Source organism: Heloderma suspectum, chromosome 1 (assembly GCF_057233095.1).
Source record: "Heloderma suspectum isolate Gila_16-S chromosome 1, 16-S_ref, whole genome shotgun sequence".
Taxonomy (NCBI): Eukaryota; Metazoa; Chordata; class Lepidosauria; order Squamata; family Helodermatidae; genus Heloderma; species Heloderma suspectum.
This window is the reverse complement of record NC_139458.1, coordinates 399957033-399983651: the sequence shown is the minus strand read 5'-3', so window position 1 is coordinate 399983651 and position 26619 is coordinate 399957033. Positions and strand designations below refer to the sequence as shown.

General features: G+C 43.8%; 1 protein-coding gene across 1 annotated transcript in view; it reads right to left on the bottom strand.

Moving 5' to 3' along the window:
* USH2A (usherin) overlaps nucleotides 1-26619 on the bottom strand; it is an 809138-nt gene that overhangs the window by 59694 nt on the left and 722825 nt on the right. Inside the window, exons 62-64 of the mRNA XM_084828794.1 lie at nucleotides 10364-10591; nucleotides 5507-7023; nucleotides 2456-2777 (exon numbers count right to left, since the gene is read on the bottom strand). Coding sequence (XP_084684920.1) covers nucleotides 2456-2777; nucleotides 5507-7023; nucleotides 10364-10591 — 2067 coding nt within the window. The remainder of the gene's footprint in view (nucleotides 1-2455; nucleotides 2778-5506; nucleotides 7024-10363; nucleotides 10592-26619) is intronic.

The following is a 26619-nucleotide window of genomic DNA, read 5'->3' as shown; positions in this document are numbered from 1 at the left end:
AGGAGGCCGAGTGCCAACGCATTTGGCCCCCCGAAAGTGTTGGGGAAATTCTCCGCCGGCCCCCCGCCCCCCCCCCCCCGGGGATGGAACTTACTGTGGCTGAATGTCCCTCTCGGCGGCGGGTTCCGGCGGCGTTTCGGCGGGGGCGGGGGCAGCGGCCGGCTGCCGCCGCCGCCATTACAAAATAAAAAAGTAAAAAAACAACAACACACACCTGTGATAGGCTATGTGACGATTTACGTAGCCTATCACGGCTAGATTTCCAAAGTCAGCCATGATAGGCTACGTAAATCGTCACGTAGCCTATCACAGGTGACTTTGGAAAAAAAAAAAAGCGCGTATGCAAATGGCGGCGGCCCATAGGCGCCGCCATTTGCGTTCCTTATTTTGGCCCATCTAGTCTACGTAAATATTTACGTAGACTACGCCGAAAATAAGGGCAACGCAAATAGCGTTCCCTTATTTTCACAGTAGTCTAAGTAAAACTTTACGTAGACTAGACGTGCCAAAATAAGGAACGCAAATGGCGGCACACATGATTCACGTAGCCTATCATGGCTGACTTTGGAAATCTAGCCATGATAGGCTACGTTAAAAGTAGTTGTTTTTGTTTTTTTTACTTTTTCTTTCGCAGCCGGGGAGACGGGGCGCTTCTCCCCGGCCTGAATTTCGGCCAGGCGAGGTGGGGCGCCTCCACCCCTCACCTGAACTTCGGAGGGAGAAGCGAAGCACCTCCCCCCCACCGCGAACAAAGCTGCGGGACAAGGTAAGTCCCTTTCGTCCATCCCTACATCTAGTGGCCGTAAAATGAAACATATAGAATTTGCTGAGAAAGGAATTCCCTGATTCAAAGTATGCTTCCACCTGTGTAAAGGAGCAGATCTTAATCCTGCAAAGAATCTAGAAGCAGAAGCCCTGGTAAGGATGAGAGATTTTAGCCTCATGCAGTGAAGCTCTATGGCTATCCAAGAACATTCACTGGCAACAGAGAAGACTGCCAAAGTTCATTGGGTCTTCTATTCTGTCCAGAAAAGAAGACACATGAGAATTTTCCCCCTAAGGCTCATGACATGGATAAGAGGCCTCTGGATTTACCATATTGGTCAGACAATATTAGGGGTGTATGAAAGTCACTTACCTGTTCGCGGATTATGTTGATGGTGGGGGGGAGGCGTTCCGTCCCTCCCCCTGGAATCCTCGCCGGGGGGGAGGCGCTCCATTCCTCCCCCCGGAATCCTCGCCGGGGGGGAGGCGCTCCATTCCTCCCCCCGGAATCCTCTGCGGCCGGCTGTGCTCCGTGGCAGCTCCGCAGAGCAGCCGGCCAGGCCAGGCCAGGCCAGAGCTGTCCACAGCCGGATTCCCGGCCACAGAGGGCTCTGGGTAAAAACAAACAAAAGACCGCGTACGCAAATGGTGGCTACAGCTGCCATTTGCGTTCCTTATTTTTGCCCTCTTAATCTACGTAAATATTTACGTAGGCTAAAACGGGGAATCAAAAAGGGACACAAATAGTGCCCGCTATGCTATTTGTGTTCCCCTTGATTTTCGCCGTCATAGTCTACGTAAATATTTACGTAGATTAAGAGGGCAAAAATAAGGAACGCAAATGGTGGCGGCTGTAGCCACCGCCATTTGCATACGCGTTTTTTTTAAACCCACCCAGCCATGATAGGCTACATAAAGATTTACATAGCCTATCATGTCGTGGTTTTTTTTAAAAAAATCTACGTAAATCTTTACGTAGCCTATCACGTCTTTCTTTTTCTTTCTTTTTTCTTTTTTTTACAAGAGTGGAAATGGCAGCGGCGGCAGCCGGTCGGAAGACTGGCCGCTGCCGCCGCCACCGCCGGAGCTGCCCAGAAGATCCGCCCAGGTGAGTCTCGTCCCGGGGGGGATCTGCAGGGGGGTGGGTGGGTGGCAGGCCGTTCCGCCACAGAGTTCGGGGGGCCGAATGCACTGGCATTCGGCCTCACCGTGATCTGTGGCGGAATTCTCTGCCATCCCTAGACAATACACAAGCGCTATATGGGGGCAAGCCAGGCCAACAAGACTGAATTGACAGTCACACACAGAAAAAGAACAGAATTTTGGTATGCCTATGCACTTATAGGAAAGAGTTACAACTGCATAAAATAAAGAGCAGAAGATATTCATAACCATTCAGCATCATGCCCTGGGGGTATGTCAGCTTCTCTATATCACAAAATAAACTTGTGTAAAAATGGAAATCCCTATGCTAAAGAAATGATGCTGCATGTATTTAATTCTCATAGAACTCTGTGACCATTTGAAGTATCTGTAATTATTTGTAATGATTTTTCTGTGGCAACAGTACCATTCAAGGCATAGACTTTTACAGTCTATTAACAATTTAGCAAGAAAACTTTGCTGATGGGTTCCCCTGGAATTTTCATTGCCCATGAAAGATTAGTTCCTCATTCTTCCAGCTTCATACCTGATATTCATAGTTGGTAAAAGGTAGGAGCTGGACATCTTTGAAGGAAGTGGATGAGCCATTATAAACAAGGACCAGGTCTTGATTGAGTTGGCTGAGTGTCTCCTGTCTTCGGTAAAGCTCATAATATAAGATCTTTCCATTTGGCTGCTTTGGGCCTGTCCACACGATGGAAAGGACAGATTGGAATCCAACACGACCTGTCTGGACATCTATGAGAGGGGCTGGCTGTATTTCAGGGGGTGCTTCAGGAGTCTGTACAGAAGCCCATTCACTAGAAGTGCAACCCAGGAGTGTGCAAGCTTGCACTTGGACTTCATACCTTTAGAAGTATAAATTGGAAGTCAATCAATAGACAGTAGACTATAGCTGTAAACATTGCATATAAAGGTAGCATAAAGGAAAGGTGTTCCAAGAGAGAGAGGGGGGGGGCTTACAGCATTTCTTGTTTATGTTTAGACAAGAAAACAATGCTTTCTTCCAAAATGAAAGGAAAAGATTCCTTCTCCCTTCTTTTTCTCTCCTGTGTTCTTGTTATAGGACTGCAGTGGAAATCCAGTGGAGTTCCTGACATACATATTGGCCTCCCATGTATGAAGACCCAGAGTACTGGGTGCCACATGACCATGCGATTTAGAAATAACTTAGATCTTAGCTCCACACATGTTTTTATTAACAAAATAAATGATGGATATCAATGAGGTATTTCCTGCACAGTCATTGATACATTACTTTCCCACTTGATTGATGGGGAAAAACATGCCCAGATAACTGGTTGAAAAAATGGAAAGGAATATGTGTAAATCCCACCTAGGCAGAAAAGAACTGAGATATTCTAAGGTTGCAGTTCTAAGGTTGTCATACATCAAAATTCAGGAAATGTAATATGGAGGCACTGTCTATACATATGCTCAAGAGTTCAACAGTAAAAAAAAAAGAGTAGTTTTCTGAAGCTATTGATAAAGGCCCTCTTCTAATGGATCAGCTAGTGGCATATTAAAGATCCCATTGACAGGGGCTAGCTATAAGAGAAAGAAAAATTGATTAACTAAATAAGCTCTGCTGAATGGAGAGCTGACAGTTTTTACAATGGATCATCTAGCATATATTCAGATCAAAGCTGGGTACAACTGTCTTCCATTGAATGCAGAGAACCCATCTCATGCCTTGGGAAATTAGTTCTTAAGGTATTAGCAGGTATTAGCAGGAAATGTTTGGCAATGACTCCTGCTCTAACCTTAGATTCTGTTAAACAGAAACAAATGCTCCTTCATAGTCCCCTGCTATGCCAGATTTTACATGTTCTTTGATCTTTTTGCATCATGAAAACTCCATCCTCCTAACTCTCACCGGTGGAGCAAACTTCTATTGTCTTTATGGGTCTTGGATGTGCTTCTTTCAGAATCATAGAATAGTAGGGTTGGAAGGGGCCTATAAAACCATCGAGTCCAACCCCCTGCTCAATGCAGGAATCCAAGTAAAAGCATTCCTGACAAATGGCTGTCCAGCCTCATCTTGAATGCCTCCAGTGTGGGAGAGCCCACTACCTCCCTAGGGAATTGGTTCCATTCTCATCTTGCTCTAACCATCAGGAAGTTTTTCCTGATGTTCAGCCGGAATCTGGCTTCCTGTAATGTGAGCCCATTATTCCGTGTCCTGCACTCTGGGATGATCGAGAAGAGATCCTGCCTTCCTCTCTGTGACAACCTTTCAAGTACTTGAAGAGCACTATCATATCTCTCCTCAGTCTTCTCTTCTCAAGGATAAACATGCCCAGTTCTTTCAGTCTCTTCTCATAGGGCTTTGTTTCCAGTCCCCTGATCATCCTTGTTGCCCTCCTCTGAATTCTCTCCAGCTTATCTGCACCCTTCTTAAAGTGTGGTGCCCATAACAGGACACAGTACTCCAGATGAGGCCTAACCAGTGCTGAGTAGAGGGGAACTAGTACTGCACAGGATTTGGAAGCTATGCTTCTATTACTGCAGCCCAAAAGAGCATTTGCCTTTTTTGCAGCCACATCACATGGTTGGCTCATATTCAGCTTGTGATCTACAACAATTCCGAGATCCGTAAAGCACACTTGGGGACTCATCTGAACCTACTCTCTAAAGCAGGGTTGGGAAACCTCTTTCATCCCATGGGTTGAATTCAATTTCAGAGAACTCTTGGGTGTGTGTGTGTGTGGGGGGGGCTGCATTCCAAGTGGTGGGTGGGGTCAAAGGCAAAAAGGGTGGGGCCAAAAATACAACAAAAACAACAAAAATGCCAGCATATTTTATCTTAGAACTCTTAATTAAGCCACAGGAGAAGCATGGAAACCTTTTAGAATGGGGGGAGGGCACAAAAGCCAGGAAACCATGAAATGGTTGGGGGAAAGGGGGTGGGGCCAGAAGAGGGGAGTGAGGACATCTGGGGAAGCCCAGAGGACCAGATTGGGACCCTGGGAGTGAGGTTCCCAACTTCTTTAAAGGCACTAGTTCTCTCTGTTTTGATCTCTTTTATTGAAGGGGCAGCCTGATAGCTGAAGGCCACTGCATTTCACTTATTGGAAACATAAGAACGTAGGAAGAGCTGGATCAGACCAAGGGTCCATGTTTGATCAAAACTATCCCAGCTCTTCTCCAACCTGATGCCCTCCAGATGTTTTGGACTACAACTCAGCATTCCTGACCATTAGCCATGCTGGCTGGGGCTGATGTGAGTTGAAGTCCAAAATATCTGGAGGGCACCAGGTTGGGGAAGGCAGCTCTATCCTCTTTGAGAGAGAAGGAGGAAAAATGGCACAGAGAGGATGGAGAGTATTTGAGAGAAGAGCAGAGCTGAACCACAGTGGTGTGTTAACCATATGTGAGACTGGAAAAGAACTACCCAGTTCAGACTGGCATGTAATCCTAGAGATTCTCTGCCTTTCCTTATATTGAATGTAGACATAGGGCCGAATACTCTTCAGTCATCTAGGGCTGTCTGATCATAGCATGGCTCCAGCTTTCTTCTTGTGGCACAAATATAATGCCCACTATTCACTCATTAAAGTACACCTTCACAACTTACCTGTGATAGGGTTTTAGTTCTGCTGAAGTGTAGGACCATCTCCCAAAAGAAACATGAGATGAATCTAGATGAACAGTTTTCTTTTCTGGCATAATAGAGTCCCGAAGGGTGATTGTATAATTGATTATATCACCACTGACTTTTGCAGGAGCATCCCAGGTGACCAGAATTGTTTCTGAGGACCACGCTTGCAACCTAGGAGGCGACATTCCTGAAGGGGCAGAGGGATTGGTTCTAATTTTAGCTAGCTGGCTGGTAACACTTCCTTGGCTGTTGTTTGCACTAACAGTATAGCTGTATTCTATTCCTGGAGTTAGCATAAAGTCATGATAGCGAGTATCCAGACCCGAATAAACCAGAATCCCATCTCTCCTCAGCTCATAAATTTGGATTTTACCATTTGGATTTTCAGGAGCTGTCCATGTGATTTCTATCGATTCTGAACCTGTCACTAGCAACCTGGGGGCATCTAGGTTAAATGGAGGAGCCTCTGTTGTCCTAAAGGATTTGGATGCACTAGCTGTACAACCTCCATTTGTACAGGCAACCAGTGTGATGTCATACTCAGTGTAAGGCTGTAGGTTCAACACTGTCCTAAAGAAACCTTTCCCAACATAGAGCTCTTCACCATTTAATTTTAAAATGTACTTTGTGATTTCTCCATTTTGAATTTGGGGTGTTGACCAAGAGACATTAATTTGAGTGGGACTTAGACCTTCTAGAGTGGGAGGGTTGACTACTGCTGGAGCTGCCTCTAATGTCTGTATGCTGGTATGATCGCTGGTGGAGCAGCCTCCCATGGTACAAGCAGTTACGGCATAGCGGTATTCTGAATACGGTAGTAACTCTTCATCGGTATAGTTAAAAGTAGTAGCGTCAAAGCTAAAAGGAAAGGGAGCATCATTTCTTTGGAGCCTATATGACTGCAGAATACCATTGGGTTCTTCTGGGGAGGACCACAAAATCAGCATTCTGCTGGGGCTTGCTGGGATATACTTCAAGACAGGTGCAGCCAAGCCCTTTGGGGCAGCTTGGCTGGTCTTTGCAACAGACCAAGAGCTATCAGTATAGCCTGCTGAATTCCAGGCACGTATTTTATATTCATACTTAGTCCAGGGCTGCAAATGTTGTGCATTATATACAAATATATTACTCCCAGTGTTATATTCTGTAAGAACAATTTTCTCTTCTTCTGTTGTTGCATTTTTCCCTGAAGTATTTCCTTTGGTGTGTCTATGAATAACTTCATAGCGTATTATTTTTCCATTTGAATTAATTGGTTTGGCCCAGCTCAGTCCAATGCTGGTTGCATTCACCGACTGGATTACAGGTGCCATCTGAGACGCAGGAAGGGCTTCATCTGTCCAGATTGGCTGGGGTGTAGAGCGAGTGCAGCCAGCTACAGTGCAAGCTTCAAGGACTAGGCTGTAAAGGGTGAAAGGCTCAAGGCGTCTAAAGAGGAACTGACGAGACAAACCACTGTATTCTAGGTTATCATCATTGAAAATATTGTAGGTCTGAAAGGAAAAACAACGTCTATACATTACTGGCAAGACATCGACAGCCCAATCTTATAATGGCATTGCTTGCAACTCAATAAGACAAATGCAGCCCACCAGTTATGCATGGCAGCCATCAGAGACACTAGAGATGTGAAGGGAAAAAATGGGTGGAAACCAGAAAAAAATAGGGGGGGAAACAGTTTTTCCCCAAGGACAAAAGTTGTCTCTGGGGGAAAAGTGGTTTTTAAAATTATTTTTTCAGGTCTTTTCTTTTTATTTTTCTGGGCATTCAAACGTTTCTAAGAGGCTCCCATAAACTTTCTGGTTTTGCTGCTCCTTGGAACTGTAAAAACAGGAAAATGGTCAAGTTCCAGGCAGGTGGATACCATATCAGTGTTGGTGCGTGCCCACGCTTCTGGGAACATTTTCCTTAATTTTTCCTCCAAACCCTCACTGTAGTCGTAAGATGGTAACATTATTTTTTTAATATTAAACTGAGAATGGATGGAATCATTGAGGTAACATAAATAAGAATATCTATGGAAACATAATGTGGACCAAGCATAAGTCTTAGAGCAGGAACTCTTTGGTTGAAGTTCCCATGAAGCTCAATGGGGGACCATTTGGACTGGTCCCTCTCTCTCAGCCCAACCTGTCTCAGAGGTTGCTGGGAGGATAAAAGGAGGAAAACTCATCCACAAGTTCTTTTCTTTGGAAGAAGGATGTGTGTGATACAGTCTATATTGTAGTGGGATTGTGGCAGTGAAGCCTCTGGCAATGACTGGCTGAACTGGTGTAATGGCTTGGAAAGTTCAGTTGCTCAGGGATCCATACAGTCTGCAGTTGGACGTCTGTGAGAAAAGTGCATATTATCAGTTGGACTGGAATTTAAATCTGATGTGGAGATGACAAAGGTTTGGGAAAAGTCCTCTGAGGTAAAGAACTGAGGGTCAAACTATATGTTACATTAAGCATACTTTTTACAGAAGAACTTAAAGCTGCCACATTTATTTTGAAGAAAAAAAGCAGCTATTGTCAGTAAGGGGTGGCAATCAAACAGTAAACAGCAATCTGTTTTCCCTTCTCCTTCCTTACAGCAGAGCCTGAAAAAGAGCAGGGGGAAGCCCAACTCCATTGCAGATTTCTTGGACATCCCCAGCTAGGAAGGCCCCTGGAGCCCCTCTGTGGCATTTTCTCCTCTGAGCTCTGCTGCTGAGCTGGGAAGTCTGCAAGCACGAGAAGGCAGTGACTGCTCCTACCTTCTCTCTGTTGCTCAGCTGTGTGTGACATGGTGGTAGAACTGGACCCCAAAGCCAGCACATTCCAATACATGGCCCAGTGAGACAGGGTGAGTGAGTCAGATGGAGAGCCTGCCTCTGGAGCCTTCCAGAGAGAGAGGGCAAGTGAGCAATCAGAGGCAGTGGCAACCATAATTTACCCAACCATCACTTACCCAACCATCAGTTACCTGCTGCTGGGAGAAAGAAAGGCTGAGCAATTGTGTTCCTGCAAGGAATGGCTGCTACCTTTTTTTTGCTCGCCCTCTTTCTGCTGCCTCCTTCTGAGTGGCAGGGCAGGGAAGATTTTGCTCCCTGGGCTGAATCCCACCTATGTGTCAGCCAAAGGGAGAACTCTGGTGAGAGGATGATGGAACTGCTCCTTACATCACCAATCCTCCATGCTGTACCACTCAAAGAGGGGCAGGGTGAGTGAGTGAGTGAGTGAGCAGAGTTGGCAGCTTCCACTCTCTCTCTCTCTAGGCAGCAGTGTGGGTCCAATTCTTCCCACCGCAGTGCCCAGAGAGGGTCAGCAAGAAAGAGGAGGTTGGAGCAGCCACCGTCTTCTCTTGCTTGCACTCTTCCCCACCCTTTGCCCCAGAAGTGGCAATGCTCAGAGGAATAGATGCTGCTGCTAGTGTCTGTATATCCAGAAGATTTCCTGGCTGGGAGTTCCCTCTCATTCCTCTTCCCTTTTCCAGGTACAGTTCTGATTGGCTATTTTTTCCTCCAAAATAAAAGTGGCAGTGTTAAGCATGTGTTGTTGTTGTTTTTAAAGCATGCTTAATGCAAAGTCTATTTTGACCCTAGATAAATAAGACAACAAATGCCAAGAAATTACAATACATGGTGATGCGTATTACTTACCTACTGCAGTTCCAATTGATTCAGGATACTATAGCTAATGGTAATAAACATGCAAAACACTTTGAAATTCCAGTAATATAGCCTAATATCAATCAAAAGAACATTAGTTACAAAGTGAGTGCTAAAAAAAAAAAAAAAAAGCCACTTATGACATCTACATCTGGAGGGTGTCTGCAATTCTGGGATCAAAAGTGGGAAAAGAAAGACAGAAAAGAATAAATGTTTGCAATGAGAATTTCATTTACCTAAGACAATGCAAAAGAAAGAAATGATTCTGAACGGTCTCTGGCAAATAAAGAGCTCCTAGTGCTAGACTGTATGCGCCTGTGCATTCCACACTTGATCTCCTGCAGTGCACCAGGAGAGGGTGTTGTACCTCATCTGAATAATTTGGACATCACTGTGGGCCAGCTTCAGGGTTGATGACGACCTTGGTAAAGTGCCCCCTTCAATAGCGCACCCCTGGGTTGGGGGCTTACTTTTATGGCACCAGTCAACATAACTTCCAAGGGCGTTATGAGATGGAAAGGATCCCACCACCCAAACCAGAACCAGCCAGAGCTCGGGGAGAGCAATCCTATGGCCACTAGACACTGTCTTGAGAGCCATAGGATTTTTCGGTTTCCCGCCCCCTCCTCTGCCGCCTCGTAGGTGGTGCAGTTCTCGCTGGTCTCCGTGCTTGCAAATGGAGCATGGGGAGGGGGAAAAGGGGCGGTTCCAGGAGCAGGGAGGGGAGGAGTCTGCAGAAGCCTCTTTATGAGGCTTCCTATGCACTGTGCAGCCTCCTCCCTTCCTGCTCCAATGCGCCAGGACTAGACAGCCAAAATCATGCATCTAGCCACAAAAGCAGGGTGGGCGGAGCACAGAGGAGAGGATTCCCTCGGTGGTCCACCTGCCCTGCATTGGATAGGCATCAGACTCCAAGTTCTGTATGGATTGCACCCTAAAGGAGCTACCTAAGGTGCCAAACCTATTTTGGGGATAGGGTTCAGCACCTTGGATAGCTCCTTTAGAGTTCTGGCTGGTTCTGACTAAAACCCAGAATGGATTCACAGCCCCACTGAAATTGGAGCCACCAGCCTCCACTGACAGAAACACAACAATCATTAAGCTTTATAAAAAAAAAAAAACTGGCCATGATTCAGCAGGAATATTCAGGTTCATGTTTATATCTTCCACCCTGATTAAATAAGTTTCTAAGTTTGGATTACCTTAATGTTACCATTGGGCTTGGAAGGCTCTGCCCATTTAAGTAACAGTGCCCTCCCGTTCTCCTTCTTTTCTACAGTAAAGTTGTTCAGGCCGCTTGGGGAAGCTTCCAGGGTGCGCACAGAAGTCCATGGACTTGAAACTCGCCCAGCAGGGTTGACAGCAACAATGTGAATATGGTAGGTTGTGAATGGCTTCAAACCAAACAAGTGAGTTTGATGCATCATTCCCTGCAGCAGAAATATACAGAATCCTCTTTCATTGTGGTTAAACAAATTATTGTGGGTTGTTGAATGAAACTTACCTGAAGGCCCAGCATTAACTTCAGTCCAGGCATTTCTTTGCAAGTCAAAGGCTATTACATTAAACCTGTACAATATCATGAAGCACAAGACAAGAAAAACAGAAGAGTGATTAAGACACAATTCTTCTTCTTCTTCTTCTTCTTCTTCTTCTTCTTCTTCTTCTTCTTCTTCTTCTTCTTCCTACTACTACTACTACTACTATTATTTCTATACCTCCCTATAGCCAAAGCTCTCTGGGCAGTTAATCCTATGGCTATGAGGCAGAAAAAAGTCCTACAACTCCCAGCATTCCCCAGCCAGCATGGCTGGCTGTGAAATGCTAGGAGGTGTAGGACTTTAGCAACATTACTACATTCTTTTGTTTGTGCATAACACAAAGACACGAGAGCAATATTCACGTGAGTGAAATTTTGTAACATGATTGACAAGCCTTTTCAATGGAAACCCAGTACTGAGTGGATGCATCTACTTCTGACTTCACTCTGTCCTGAATTATGGCACATAATCATTTAGCAATTGCATTGCATGAGAAGATCTTAAAACTTTTATCCCCCCCCCCCATTTGATTCAATTATTTTAAATCGGTTAGAGAGTACGGCACATTTTCCCCATTCTTCCTTTGTGTTACAAAGGAGTCAATTCCCCAATTTTGTGTTAAGTGGCTAAAAGCCAGAACTTCTAACCTTTTAAATATTTAAATATCTGTTACACTACTAGACTCAGAAACTTTTTTTTTTTGCAGAAAAATAATCATTTCTTTTATTAAAATATTAAAAGTTAGGTGATAAATATTTAAATAGTTATTTTCTCGCAACAATGAGCTTTCCTTTTAGATAAATATAGTGCAGCATTTGAATGTCCATTCTGAATATTAAAACTCAGTATGCCACCAGTACTGATTATAAATATACTTTTCAATGACAATTATTGTTCTTTTTTCTGTTAAACAGTGCAAACATTGGTGAGATTAATAATGAAAAGGGGAATGGAAGGGTGGAAAGACAGTTATTATTAGTAATTCCTAGTCATTCTTACTTAGAAAAGCATGAGTGAAATTATCCTACATTTGTGAAAAGCAATATATTGATTGGGGTCAAATGCACCCTTATTTACAGTGCAATCCTATACACACCTACTCAAAAGTAAGCCCTATTGAGTTCAGTGGGACTTAGTCCTAGTGAGGATTGCAGCCTTAATCACAATTTTTGACACATCACTATACAGAGATGGTAGCTAGGGTCTGTAACAATTCCCTCTTCATATTAATTCCTGTAGTATAAAATGATCATTTTCTTTTTCCTTTAATTCAACATCTCCTGATGGTATGAATAAAACATTGTTAAAACTTCCTTTTCTTAACTTCTGCATCAATATGAAAGATACGTTAAATGAGAGTTTTACTGGGGTCATTGTGACCCCAAGCATCATGTACTTTTTCTTTTTGTGTTACCTCTTTCACTTAAATTGAAGACTGACTTCAATGCTGTTTTCATGAAACAAGTGGGGCCTGTAAGAAAACGTTGCAGTGTGGTGTGGAGTTCACTTGGTGCTTCCAGATGAGGTTTTATTGTGCAACTGCCCTGTCTCATTCATGTAATTCTACAGAGGTTCCAGATGGCATTGTGATCCATTCTAGCCAGCTGTACCTTCTCACTGCTGGATCCATCATCTTTCTAACCACAGAAAAAGCCGGCAAGGACTGGAGGGTAAGCAGTGCAAATTTTCAGCAGGTGTGGACAGGAAAATGTGCAATTGAGGCAGGGTGGAAGGAGTTGTCCAGGGGAAAGGTGGATGATGGGTTGGGGATGCCCCTTCTGCCTCGATTGCTTGTAGTGCATTTTCAGTTGCAGAGCCATTTTGTGACCTGCAAAGCAAGCCCTTTTCCCTCTCCCAAGTTTTCCCCAAGCTTACAAAGCAAGGAGAAATCCTTTTGAACACAGCAGCTCTTACTGCTGAGTAGATATGTATAGGATCTGGCTGTAAGGTTGTAATCCTCTTACTGGCACTCTATAGATTTGATTTTTTTTAATTTCAAAATTGTAGTATGGCAGAAAACAGGCACTGTGAAATTGAGCAAGAGCTGCTAATTTACTTATTTTTTGGTGACAAAAGGAAGACAGGGAGGCAAAACTGACGCTCATCTTGCCAATTTCAACTGCTGCCTTCCCTTTTTCTTTGAAGAAACAGTCTATGGAGACAATTAATCAAAAGAGCCCCTTCAAAGAGGTCTGAGGATGTAAGGAAATTCTGCAATTTTCTAATTGGGGTGTTAAAGTGACTAGAAAAATCAAGGGGAATTGAGTTGAAATTGACTAGAAAAATCAAGTGAGTGGGTGAGTTTCCTAGTAGGATTGTGAAACTGACCAGGCTCCATGGTCAGGCTGCAATCCACTTGCTATGTTCTGGAGTCTCTCTTTAAAAAAATTAAACACAAGCACAAAACACAGCGGTTAAAAGGTCCTGGGAGGTGCTTGTTTCAAAATGTCAGGAAAAGGGGTGTGTGGCAACCAGGAGGGGTTGGGAAAGTGGAGGGGACAACCCTGCCCACATAGCTATGTCATGACCACTGTGTAGATGGAACATGGTGAGGTGCACATACCATGCTCGATCCCTTGAAGTGTGGCCAGTCTATGGGAATTCTGTCATTAGGTTACAGCAGAAAAGGAATTATTAGCAGCACTAGGGGCCCTCCGTCTGGAAGCATCCTTGTTCAGATTTAGAACCATTCTATTCCACCCACACACCCTTGTATTCCACCCAACAGACAGTCAGCATTTGATGGCCCCTGAGGATGCTTAGTCCTCAGTGGGCTGTCTTAGACATCCTGCCCCCTTAGGTGTTTTTTTTCCCCAAAATATTTTTTGTACTTCTGCAAATCTTGGGGTTCCCCCAAGCCTGCAAATTCCTCCCACTTATGCATTGGTGGTGCCATTTTGGTATGTAAGCAGTGGCACGCACAGCCTGGACATCGAAAATAGAGGGAGGGAAGATCATCAAATTAAAAACAACAGCTCAGTAGGGGTTGAACAGAGGTTGAAGAACCACAAGTTTATGAACCCTTTTTCTTTTCTTTTTTTGGTAGGGGGAAAAGCTTAGATAATGTTAAAACCCCTTTGTGATCAGTTATGAACCCAAAAGCACAGGATGGTTTAAAAATGCCTACAGACATCACCTCAAACTTTATATATGTTGCTTTGTGACATTTAGAGATATCTTTTCTCATAAGAAACATGGGAAGCATGTAGGCTATAAAGAAAAACATATGCATATTGTCAATAGTAGCACCTGTTCAATTACAGTTTATTTCAGTATGGAGAATCCCATTTAGCCCCTAGATGGCAATACTATCAAACAGTTTTTATACCAGGAGTACTTAATGATTAACAACCAGCATTCAGTCATCCAACATACTCAAGGCAGCCATTAAAAAAATAACAAAAATGATTTCATTATAGATTCTTTTAATAAACATTTATGGCTTAGATCCTTGAAAGTGGAAGCATTCAAACTGCCATTGCCAAAGGGAACTTGTACAGCCCAATGCAAAATTATGGACTGCGAGTTAAAGTACAGAGCTCAAATTGGAGTTCATGCCTGGCATAAAAATCTGGCATCAGAAATTATGCTGGCATGAAACACAATTAAAATTAGCTTTACAATTGGATGCAGTCTGTATTAACAGTTTTTTATGAAGACAGTTATCTATTAGATTTCGACAACCAAACTCTTAAAAGCCTACAATTTACACCCTAAAGGTTTAGTAGTGGAGATTGGGTGGATGTACAAAGTTAAATGATTGCTCGTGATCTATCACAAAGAGCCTTGGAGAGGACACACACAGGATTATACACATCACATACAATGTATTTGTGTATATGTGCATGCATGCATGTGTGCATATGTGAATGGAACAATCAAGAACTGTAGTTAGAGGCGCTGATGTTAAAAAATGAAGAATTTTCATAAAACTTGCTACAGATTGTATCGCATTGCTTGCTCCAATAATCCTCTACAGGAATTTTAGGTAAATTCATGCGTCCTTAGAAACTCCTTTCTGAACCCCACTGAAGGTCTGGGATGGCTTGAAAATAGCTTAAAAGGGATGATAAATCCCAAGAATCTGCTAATGAGTGAGATACATTTTCATATTTCTATAAACTGCTGATGGCCAAACTACATGCTACATTCAATGCATGATCACAATTAACATGTCTGGGTTGTTTTTTGTTTTTGATTTTAATAAAGAGCAGCCACAGGGGGCTCAATCAGGAGTGGGACCACAGCATACAGGGAGGGGGAGTTTAACCCTTAACCCTCATCCAAAGTACTGATGAAAATTGTCCCCTGAAGCTGTTATTTACCATAATAGGAAAGCCATCATCAGTGCCAATAACACCTGTGTGGGAGGATATTCTGGACTGGGACCACAACATGGAGCAAAGGATTAGCCCTCTTTCCCACACAGCTTGGTCCATGAATTCTGCCCCCCACAGGTGCTACACACACATTAAATGCAATCGCAAATTTAGTCTGGCCTGCGTATGTAGTGCAACCTGTTCTACGGGATGCCATGCACCTCACCAGCCCCTATTCCAGTTATCTATTGCTGCTACTATTTAATATTTAATCCTGGCTTCTACTTAACAGCCAGCCTGTGTTACTTTCTTCTTTCTTATTCTGTTCAACAGGGTTATCAGTCTAGCACCCTGAACCACATAGAGTGCTTTGCATTCTTCACAAGACTTGGCCACCAACTTGGAAGGCTTTAAAAGGTGATTAGACAAGTTCATGGAAGATAAATCATTGGCTACTCATCATGATAGCTATATATTACCTCCAGTATCAGAGGTGGCATGTCTATGCACACCAGTTGTGGGAAATACAAGCAGGAGGGTGCTATTGCACTCATGTCCTGCTTGTGGGCTTCCTTTAATCATCTGGCTGGCCATTATGGGAACAGAATGCTGGACTAGTTAAGCCTTTGGTCTGATCCAACAGGACTCTTCTTATTTTCTTATGACTTTCTCAAGTTCTACTCCTCACTAGATCACCTCCATCACCTTTGGACTCTGAATGTTCAAATGTTTTGGACTCTGAATGTTTTGGACTCTGAATTTGCTTCCAGTGAGCATGCTTAAAACTTGCACTTGCCTAGTTAAATACAGTGAAGCCAGCTATGTTGTTCCTATAGTGGGATCTGTGGGGATTTTGGCAACTGTGGCAGCAGGTTTTGCTTCATCTGCTTTTTGTTGTTGTTACGTATCTATGGAGTATGAATTTTCATCAATGCCCTGAACGAACTCTGTATGACCCTAATAAGTGACCTAACAGTGCATGTTCATATATACAGGAAGTTTGTTTGTTAGGCTGAGAAATTTTCATCCATTCCTTGTATTCCTCTTCTCAACAAAAATAGGGACTAGACATTAACACTCCATTGACAAGTGTGGGACATATCATTTTTTTGGGGGGGTCAAAAGTCCTCAGCCATGTCAATTGCCATGTGGTGTTTCAGCTCCCCCACCTTAAATTTAGTGGGGGGAAAGTATTTTAAAATGTATTTATAGTGGTCAATTCTACCTCTCTTGGAATGACTGGGGCTATTGAAAAACCATGCATATACGGTGATAGGGGTCAGAATGACCCCACCAAATCCTATTTATAGTTATGAGTTACTTGTCATGTCTACAGATGCTTAATCCACTTCATATGAGAAAGGAGTGGAGAGGGTGAGTTTCTATTAACCTGCTTCAAAACAGACAAATTACTCACTTTAACTTCAGCAAAAGTGGTATATCAGGGCTCAATAGTATCCAACAGGTTACAAAACCTCTTTCCAAATCTGAATTTTAACCCCCCCTCCCCCAGTTAGAATCTTCCTTGTCACCCAGCAAAACCCTACTAAGCCTGCTTTGGGGGTCATTTTGACCCCAACGGTTAGACTATCACATAGGAGTCCTTTGTTCCATATAGGAATGGTACTATTCATCATGAGGCGCCCAGTAAGGTAGTATATGCCATCCAAACCCACAAAGCATGGCATGAAATTCCAGCTGTGTTGCAATTCCCAAACAGCATACATTATGAAGCTGACTTATATGAGAGTGTTTCAGCAGCTCGAAACTTAAGTCAGACCATAGTTGACAAACTAATACTACATTTATAGGCTTCCACTTTTACAGGGCTAACAACCATTAACTTTTCCCCAGTGTGCCACTGGCCAGGGAATTAGTTAAGAAAAAGCTGACTCTGCTTGGCACACTGAAAACAAACAAACAAACAAACCAGAAATTTTCCTAGTGTTTCTTGCCCACAAATCCAGATGTGAGAACAGCAGTATTTCTGGTTTTCAGAAAGGACTGGCACTTTTTAATTATGTACCAAAGAAATGACAGTGATTCTCCTTTCTTCAGTGCGTAAAGATGTTACAATGTCCAACAACAAATCCAAGCCTGAGATAATTAGCAAGTCTAAAGGTGGTGGAGACACCTGTGACCAAAATACACTTCCAATTGCATTTATTTATTGGCAAATAGCATTTTTTTCCAGAAATAGGAGGCATTGCCTGTTTAAATGCCCATATTGCTTGAAAGCTGAACAACCCACAATTGCGTAAACATCCCAAAAGATGTCCCTTCCGGAGTCCAGAGTTTCTCAAACCCTGGGGTGAGTCTAGGGACATAGACAGCTTGCCTGGGACATCAAGAGATATAGTTTCAGAATCAGTAGGGTGTGCCACTGCTGACATCAAGAAAAGGGGCAGGTATCATCTCTGTGGTTGACACAATGATAGGACATTGTGGATGTGCTCCATGTAACCCCTTTGCATTTACATGCCTTGGGAATGGACCAGATGGAAGACTTCCTTCCCCAGGCCAACCCCCATGGTCCCGGCCCCAGGACCCAAATGGCATTGCTGATCGGCTCCTGGAGGGCCTTGCAGTCTGCCATGCATCCCCCAGGTGGTCACTGAGACACGCAGCAGAAGAATGATGCCCAGATTGCTCCCGCTCTTCTCCCAACCTGGTGCCCACATGGCAACACAAACAAAGGTAAGCAAGGACCCGGGCTTGTCTGTCCTGCTTATGCTGTTGTGAAATGTGGTGATGGCGTATAGGCTGCTCAGGTAGCATGTGTTATGGTTGCAAGGTCTATGAAATTTGCTGTTCTTGTTGTTACCAGTAATGCAAACTCATGATTAATACACTGCTATACTTGCGCGACCATTCTACTTATGTTATATATGAATGTTAATGGCACCATTTTTGCAGTTTACATTGTGTGGTATTATTGACCCTGATGATTTATGTACAGTTACATTGTTTTACTGGAAAAGGGAAGGTCTGAATAAAGGCATGAATGTATAACTTGCAGATGGTGTCATGCTTAGTAACTTCCCTCAAGTGTTTTATTTGTATGGCTTTCTTGACCTTGACACTGGATTGGTACAGTAACTTTTTCTATCAACATAGGATTAAGGACACAATCCATTCCACCTTGGGCAATGTGCCTCCCACTCTGCACTTTAGCATTTCGCCCATCGATTTCGCCCATCTAGCAGAGGCTTTGGGGAGGGGGAGGGAAGGAGGCTGGGACAGCTGGTGATACCTCGTAGCCCCATGTCCCCAGTCTCCTCCCCTCCCCGACCCTGGGAATGCCCCCTTTTACCCCCTCTCCAATTTAAGGAATCTTAGGTAACTGTGTTGATAAAGATCTTGGAAAGCTCCTGCCATTCAGAGTTGGCAGTACTGAGTAGGGGTGGATGAGAAATTTGTTGAGTTCACATTTTAAAGCAAACTTACCAAATTCAAGCTTCCCAAACCTATACACACAGCAGAATGCAGTTATATGGTGATATTCACACTTCTGAATTTTGTGATATAGTTCGCAAATCAAAAACTCTACACAAAAATGAATAGGGGAAAATGTACACAAAAATGCAACGATCAGGAGAAAGCGTGCACAACAAATGCATTATAGTGGGAAAACCACTTGCCCAAAATGAGTATATTTGGAAAAGTACATATAAAAATGCAAATATTAGGAGAAATGTGCAACAAAATACATATGAATGTGTATGCTCATGAAAAAATAGAAAACTGATGAAAAAATGGAAAAGATTGTACTTGATGTTGGGAAAAATGAGACACTGAGCAGAATCGAACTCAAAGATTCATCCATCCCTAGTACTGAGTTAGATAGACTAATGGTTTGATCCAAGGCATCCTCATACATTCACATGACACAGAGAGAGTGTGATTCCCAGTGGAGCACCTGTTTTTCAAGAGTAACATGAGAAGAGAACCTCACTAGCCTACAGATTTATGAATACTTTGCTCCATGACTGAGATTTTAGATAATGAACCCAAATGCACAAGATTCATCTGGCACACTATTATAGTGAGAATTGTTTATATACACCTCAGAACCCCTTACACATCTTTACAACTGACACTCTGTGATGTGCATTGTAAAGAGTTAACAGTGATAAAAATGTGGTCCAAACCATGTCATGGTTGTACTCGTAATGTTGATTTAAAACTAGAGATAGACAGATTCACCAAAGTCCAGCTTGCATGCTGCTTGCTGGACCCCTGCTGGCTGGCCACCCTGCTTGCTCGTCCATGTATACCTGCTATCTTGCATACATGACTGCTTTACGGCCGCCATTTGCATTAAATGCCCTTTGTGTAAAAGAACAAGCTGCCATTTTTATGCAAAATGGTGGCTTCACAGACAAGCAGGAACTGCCGTGCTTGCCCAACTCAGCGCACGCTGAGTCAGACAAGTGCAGCGGTCTGCAAACTGGAGTCCAGGAGGCTGAGCAGAGGGGAATCCACCAGATTCCACCCCTCTCTCAGACTCCCTACTTAAAACTTTAAAAAAAACCAATTATTTTTACTGAGTTTTAATCACATGTTTTCAATGTAATTAATGAGTATATAAAACGTTATGACTTTTTCAGCTAACAAAACACAAAAATTACATAGGAAGTCAAATTACAATTAACAGGAATCACAGGAGTTTCAATACATGAATAACCTTACAATTTAAGCATATTTTTAAATCTTGAAAATCCAAACATGAATTATTTGCATTATTTGGTTTGGAAGTCATCTCCTGAGCAAGGAAACACAGGACAAACGTATTTTAAACAAATTTACACCTCTAGATTCCTTTCAGTGTCCTTTTTCCAATTAATGAATTGCTTAAACTTTAGAAACTATTTGGATCTCCTTTCTGAAGAGCTGGAGAGCAGCAGTATCCCAAAAAGGCCATGTATCTGGCATCTGTACAAACCTTTTGCCTCAGCTCATGCACATGGTCAAAACTACTCAGTCTTCAAAATCCTGACAAGTTGATACCTCTGTCTGTGGTTGCCTTTGACTACTTCAAGTGCCCCAAAGGTGGAAAGAGGGTCAAGAGGTTTATGTAGGTTGAAAAGGATCAAAAATTAGCATTGATTTGTGGTTGTCGATAACACCCTGCGTGGGTAGACTCCCTGCACAAATGTTTAAACTGCACAAAGCTACACGAACCAGTCAACTTTGAATCTATTGATCTGGTGATCCAGCAGTTTCCAGGATTGCCACTCTGGACTTTGTGTTCTGTTTTAAGATCTCCAGTGTGCCCTGGGGTTTCCTTCCCCAGACACAGAAAAGGATTTAAAGAATACTACCTGCATTAGAAGTGTTGTTGTGGCATCCGAGAGCTGATGGACAGGTAATATGGCTATTTATCACTTCTTTGGGAGTAATGCTCAGAACAAAGAGTGCCATTAATCAGAGACATTAAGGAAATGACTGCTTCCAGTGCCCCATGAGGAAATTTATTTTTCAATACTTTATTCTTTCTTCATATCCCATCTTTAGTCTTATCAAGTACAAAGTCTAAAGCTCTGGGGGAAGGGAATTCACACGTGCTTGCTGGCAGAAGACTCAGTGGGCACACCTCTTACTGCCTGCAGGAGCTAACATGACATGCATGTTAGCTCCTGCATGTGCCTAGTTTGCACTATTTTGAGGGAGAAGGAATACCAGTGACAATGTTTGAGAACTGGTTAGATAGGTTCCCACAGACAGGGCCAAGTCAAAAGTTCTGCAGCTATGATTTAAACTAGCTGAAGCGTTCACACAGTCTTCAAAGTCAACCCTATGCACAATGCCTTGCAGTAGTCTAATTTGGAGGTTACCAGAGCATGCATGACGTGGGCTTTCGCTATCGAGGACAGGCCACCAGTCCTCAGAATAGGCTGAATCCCATCTCCCAGATTAGACAAACTACCCACTAGCTGCAGGATCTTCATCTTCTCTGGATTGTGCTGAATTTTATTGGCCCTCGTCTAGTCTGTTTTTCATAAAAATAATGGGTCCCAGATCAGAGTATATGGCTTACTGGCAGGAAGGTCTTAGGGCACAATCCTACGGAGATAGATATCAGCCTCTGAACTTGGAGGTTGATGCCTATCCAATGCAGGGCAAGCAAAGCATGGAGGGAATCCCCTCCTCTGTGCTCTGGCCGCCCTGCATTTTCGGCTAGATGCGCAATTTCAGCTGTATAGCTGGGGCGTATTGGAGCGGTAGGGGAGGAGGCTGTGAGGTGCATAGGAAAGCTCGTAAAGGGCTCCCCTTCATGGTGGGGAGTGTGGTTTCTGGGAATTGAAAAATCCTATGGCCTTCTAGACACTGTCTAGTGGCCATAGGATTGCTCTCTTAGTTGTTAAAAAAGGACTAGTGACATATTGCTTGACCCACTCACTCGAATAATTTGGAGCTAGCTGCTTAGTATGCATTGCATGCACCTCACTGCCCTGTACATTGCTCCCTTTCATCCTGTTTGTGAGTACGCTATTGTGTGATGTGATCTATGTAGGGAGAAGCAGCTGGGTACAGATGCATGGGCATGGATGTCAGGGCACTATTTAGATGTAATTGTTTCAGAATTTGTATGATCATTTCTTAGAAACATTCTCTATCTCTGACCAGCTCACTGGTTCCATGCAATGAGTGATTATCAGGGCTGAGCCATTGAGAGTCAAGCCAGGACATGGGATCCAGAAGACAGGGGGTTAAGCAAGGGGGACAGAGACATGGGACTGAACTGAAAATCCTTCAGAGCAAGGGAGCAAGCCAGGAAACAGTAGAACAGCAAGTCCAGAAGTTAGTGCCAAGGAGCAAGCCAGGAATCAGGACTGAAGGGCAAAGACAAAGAACACACCGGAACACAGCAGCACCAGGGAAATTTCATAGCTTATGCCAAGTCTGAGCCCAAACAGGAAGTCCTTCCTGTCCAGAAAGATGGGCCAAACTATAAATTCCCTTGATGCATAGCTTGCACATACGTCTCAAACTTGTCAAGTTGTGTGTTAATAGCCCTGGATTAATTACATTGGCACTAATGAGGACTTCTTATTCATCCTTTCTAGCTGCTGGGGGGTGGGGACGTGGTTTTGTTCCAAGCTCAGTGAGGAAATAAAAGATAAACACTGTGTTCCTAGTAAAATACCTACCACTTCTAATCAATTAAGGGGAAACTTCTAATTAAGGGAATATCTAGTATGGCTCTGAAAGTACTCAGTGCCAGAAAGATGTTCCAACCTGCACTTTCAGCAGCTCACCACATGGGCCAAGCACTCACAGAACCAACAACTTCCTCTGAATCTTGCTAAATCAGAGAGGGAAACCAAAAGTGGCTGGCCCTCCATGGGCCAAATGTTGTCAGGGACATGGTCACACCTCCTGGTGTCAAAAGAAATATGACTACACTCCCTGATGTCAAAAGCATGGCTATATCCCACAATGTCAACCGGAGCATGGCCATGTCCCCTGACATCATCTGGTTCCTCGCAGATGCATCCTTCTGATGCATCTGCCAGGAACCGGCCTTGCCTGACCTGTGTCTTCTCCCACTGGGGAGAGAACACAAGGCAGGTGAAACCACCCAAGGGAGCCAGTGGCTGGAGAAGCAGTTGAATTCAGTCAGATGGCTTCCCTCCAGCCACTGGCTCAGTCCCAGATGCTTCGCTTGCATGCCCACACCCCTCACTGTTATCTCTGGTCTGTGACTGGAGATATCAGGACAAATTCTTCCAGGAGGTGTGGCTTGGAGGTCAAGCCCACCCCCTGGAAAAATCTTGGAAGTCTGCAGGCCAGATGGTGAACCTCTACAGAACCATACAGAACGGATTAGCTCTGCAGGCTGGAGGTTGTCCTCCCTTGTTCTGAATCTTGCTGCTCCCTCCCCTGAAATTTGAAATGACTCTCCTGGATGAATGGAAGATGATCTGATGGTGTTTTGCCTAGAGCTGCAAAATTTGCTGTGCAGTCCTATGCATGCTTCCTTAAAAGTAAGTCCTACTGAGAACAATAATGCTTACTCTCAAGTAATGTTTAGCCTTGAGAAGAGAAGACTGAGGGGAGATATGATAGCGCTCTTCAAGTACTTGAAAGGTTGTCACAGAGAGGAAGGCCAGGATCTCTTCTTGATCATCCCAGAGTGCAGGACACAGGGTAATGGGCTCAAGTTACAGGAAGCCAGATCCTGGCTGAACATCAGGAAAAACTTCCTGATGGTTAGAGCAATACGACAATGGAACTAGTTACATAAAGAGGTAGTGGGCTCTCCCATACTGGAGCATTCAAGATGAGGCTGGACAGCCATCTGTCAGGGATGCTTTGACTTGGATTCCTGCACTGAGCAGGGGGTTGGACTCGATGGTCTTATAGGCCATTCCAATTCTATGATTCTATAAGTGTGCAGAGCATCACAGCCCAAATCCATTGATCAGTTAGATTGAACAGTTAAATCTGTCATCCTTAAGACTCTTACAAGAGAATAAGCACCACTGGATGCAGCAGAACTTATTTTTCAGTAAACATGCATAGATTTGTAATATGTAAAAACATATTACTTTTAATAAAAATACTTATCAATATAAAAATTTTAGATAGCCAAGCACCATCATAACAGAAGCATTACCTGCTGTGTGAGAGCGAAGAGGGAATGTTTATTTGAAGATGACACCTGCTACAAAAGAAGCCTCCATCATCTGAAGCCAAAGGAAGTGTCCTTTCCTTTTTTGCTTCGGAACTATTGCTTTCATTCATATGCAAATGTAATTGATTAACCAATCAATTAATCAATGAAATGCATGCAACTGAGATTTGTTCTAGCTTTGGCCCTTCTTGCCGTATGCATTTATGTTTCATTTAAAAAATGTAAAACTTCCCTTTCCCATAAATAACCAAATTAATGAACACAAAGCTTAACAAACAGGCATTGGAATTATTTTAATCAGGGCCATTTCCTCACTCACACTTAACTTAGAACAACATCTCCATTCATTGTAAGTCTTGCATGTGGGAGGGGGGCACCCATACACACTCTCTGAAATGGTTGAAAGATATAGCAGCAGTTGCTTGGTGGATCGTGCCCTAGTACATCAGTTAAAAGTAACTGGGTTTGTATTTGATCACAGTCAAAAAAGAGACATTACTTAGTGTGACTGTAAATTGTTTTCTTTCTTGGCACCCCTTGACAGCTAGGAATTTTTGCAGCAGTCCCAACAGGAGTCTGAGTTCCCTGCTTTGACTAGAAAACAAAGCCCCATAAAAGAACCCAGTGGCTACATTCTACAAGCAAGTGCAGTTCGCATATTGCATTCAGTTACTCTGCTGGCTTTTTAGAAAGCAGAAGGCTTTTCTGATCAACAACTGATCAACAACTTTGGTGCGGTTTTACTGGCTAAACATGACAGAAACCTCTTTTTTGATGCCAGTGTTTGACAGACTAGTTCACTGGGCTATTAGAACAAAATAAACTCCCCTTCCTTTTCTTTGAAAGGAAATTCCTTTTATATATCCACAATTCTATTTAAAAACTATTTTCTCCAAAGAAATATTTTCGACTCCTCTGCTTTAAAAAAAATACTCTGCAAAATAAAAGGCAATATGGTTTTGCCTGCGCTAATTAATTTCAACCATTTGCTTCAAAACCTGGAACTGATCCTTGGACATCAGACTTAAAAAAAAAACACGAAACCCAGACATCTCTGAATTGTATTAGGGTGTTTGTACATGGAGGGTGTGTAAATACTGGGCATGCTAAATCAGCAGAGGTTGACTCTGAGTGAATTGTATTTAGAGATGTTAGTGAAGTCCTCCCAAGCCAGATTCAGAAAAGAACACATGGGGCTTGTGAAAGTTTATCTCAGTGGAGAGGAGCGAGCTTTAGAAGCCCCCCCCCCACCATAATCTTCTTCAGCTCAGATTAAAATGAGAGCTGAACATGGCAGCCCCAAACATTTTGCTGTCTGAGGCAGAGCAGCTAATACCTCCCCACAATCAAGGTACATACAGAGATACAACAGAGGAAGTTGTTGGTGTTTTTTTTTTGTGGGGGTCGGGGCTGTTTTACAGATTCATGGTATACAGATTTATTTCCTTTGGGCAGCCCAAAGGAAAGGGAAGTCTTCTATGGCCACCTGCTGGGAGAGAGATGGAGGTGAGAATGAAAGGAGAAAAATATCCCTTCCAGGCTGCTGCTGGAAGGCAGGACCCAATCCTGACCCCTGCCTAAAGTGACAGGCTAAAACACAGTGACAGCTAACTGAGTCACTTCCCTCCCCCCTCTCCAGCTGAGGGAAAAAGGCTTTGCCTTAACTTTGAACACTGCATCAAGAACAAAGGATGGGGATAATATCAATCACACTACCTGCTGTCCTTTCCCGAGCACCATGCTGCCAAAACTCCCACACTTCATAGCAGCACCAGCCTATGGATGGCAGGGAGAGGAATTCATTCATTCATTCATTCATTCATTCATTCATTCATTCATTCCATGTATACCCCACCTTTCTTCCATCATGGAACTCAAGGTGGCTACATGTGGTTTCCAGGTGGTCTCCCCTCCAAGCACTGACCAGACCCAGACCTTCTTTAGCTTCAGCAAGGTGGCTGCCTAGGGGTGTATGGATCCCCTTTCCAGTCTGGGGGGGGGGTCTGCAGGGGAGGAGGCAATCCGTCCCTCCCCCCCAAATCCATCCAGGCCGGCAGGGATCCTGTGGAGCTGCCGGCGGGTCCGCATCGTTGACGATACAGCTGGCCACCATTGCCATGCCATATTGCTTCACTGGTCTAACTAACTCCGGACGCAAATTGCGTCCACTATGCCATTTATGGCTGCATTTAGGCTAATCTACCAGCTTTACTGCCGCAAATGGCATAGCGGACGCCATTTGCGTCTGAAGTTAGTTAGCCCAGTGGAGCGATACGGCACGGCAATGGCGGCTGGCCGTATCGTCAGCAATGCGGACCCGGTGGCCGGCTCCGCAGGATCCCCGCAGAGCGGAGCTGGCCTGGACGGATTCCGGGGCAGGCGGAGGAGAGTGCTCCGTTTTGCCACGGGCCCCAAATTGGGGTCCGTGGCAGAATTCTCCGCCAGCCCTACAGCTGCCTCATGGGCCCTCAGAATATGACCTGGGAATCTTTATGCCCCAGCCTCATAGACATCTGCACCATGTTATATTCACCTAGTGATGTGGGGCAGGGGAGGAGGGGAGAGATTGGAGTCACACACAGCCTGAAGATCCAGGAACATTTGAAAGCCACCATTGGCCATGATTTCCCATGAGTGTTATGTCTCTCTATCGCTTCACAGCTCTGTGGTAAAAACTGAATACTTTGCATTCGAAGAGCAAAGCATTGGGAATATTGCAAGGTAATGGAAATCTACAAGTTACTAAGGGGGCAGTGTTGCAGTTAGTTCATGGTAATTTTGACCACAGATAGCCTCAGGACCTCTATAACCTACAGTGTGGTTGCCTGTGATTTCTTCCTTTTGCGCCTCCCCTTCCTCCCCCTTCTCTTTCTCTCTCTCGCTCCTGCCATTGTAATGGAGCACAAAATGGACCGAACAAACTCTTTTGAAACTCTACGCAGTACCTGCACTGTATC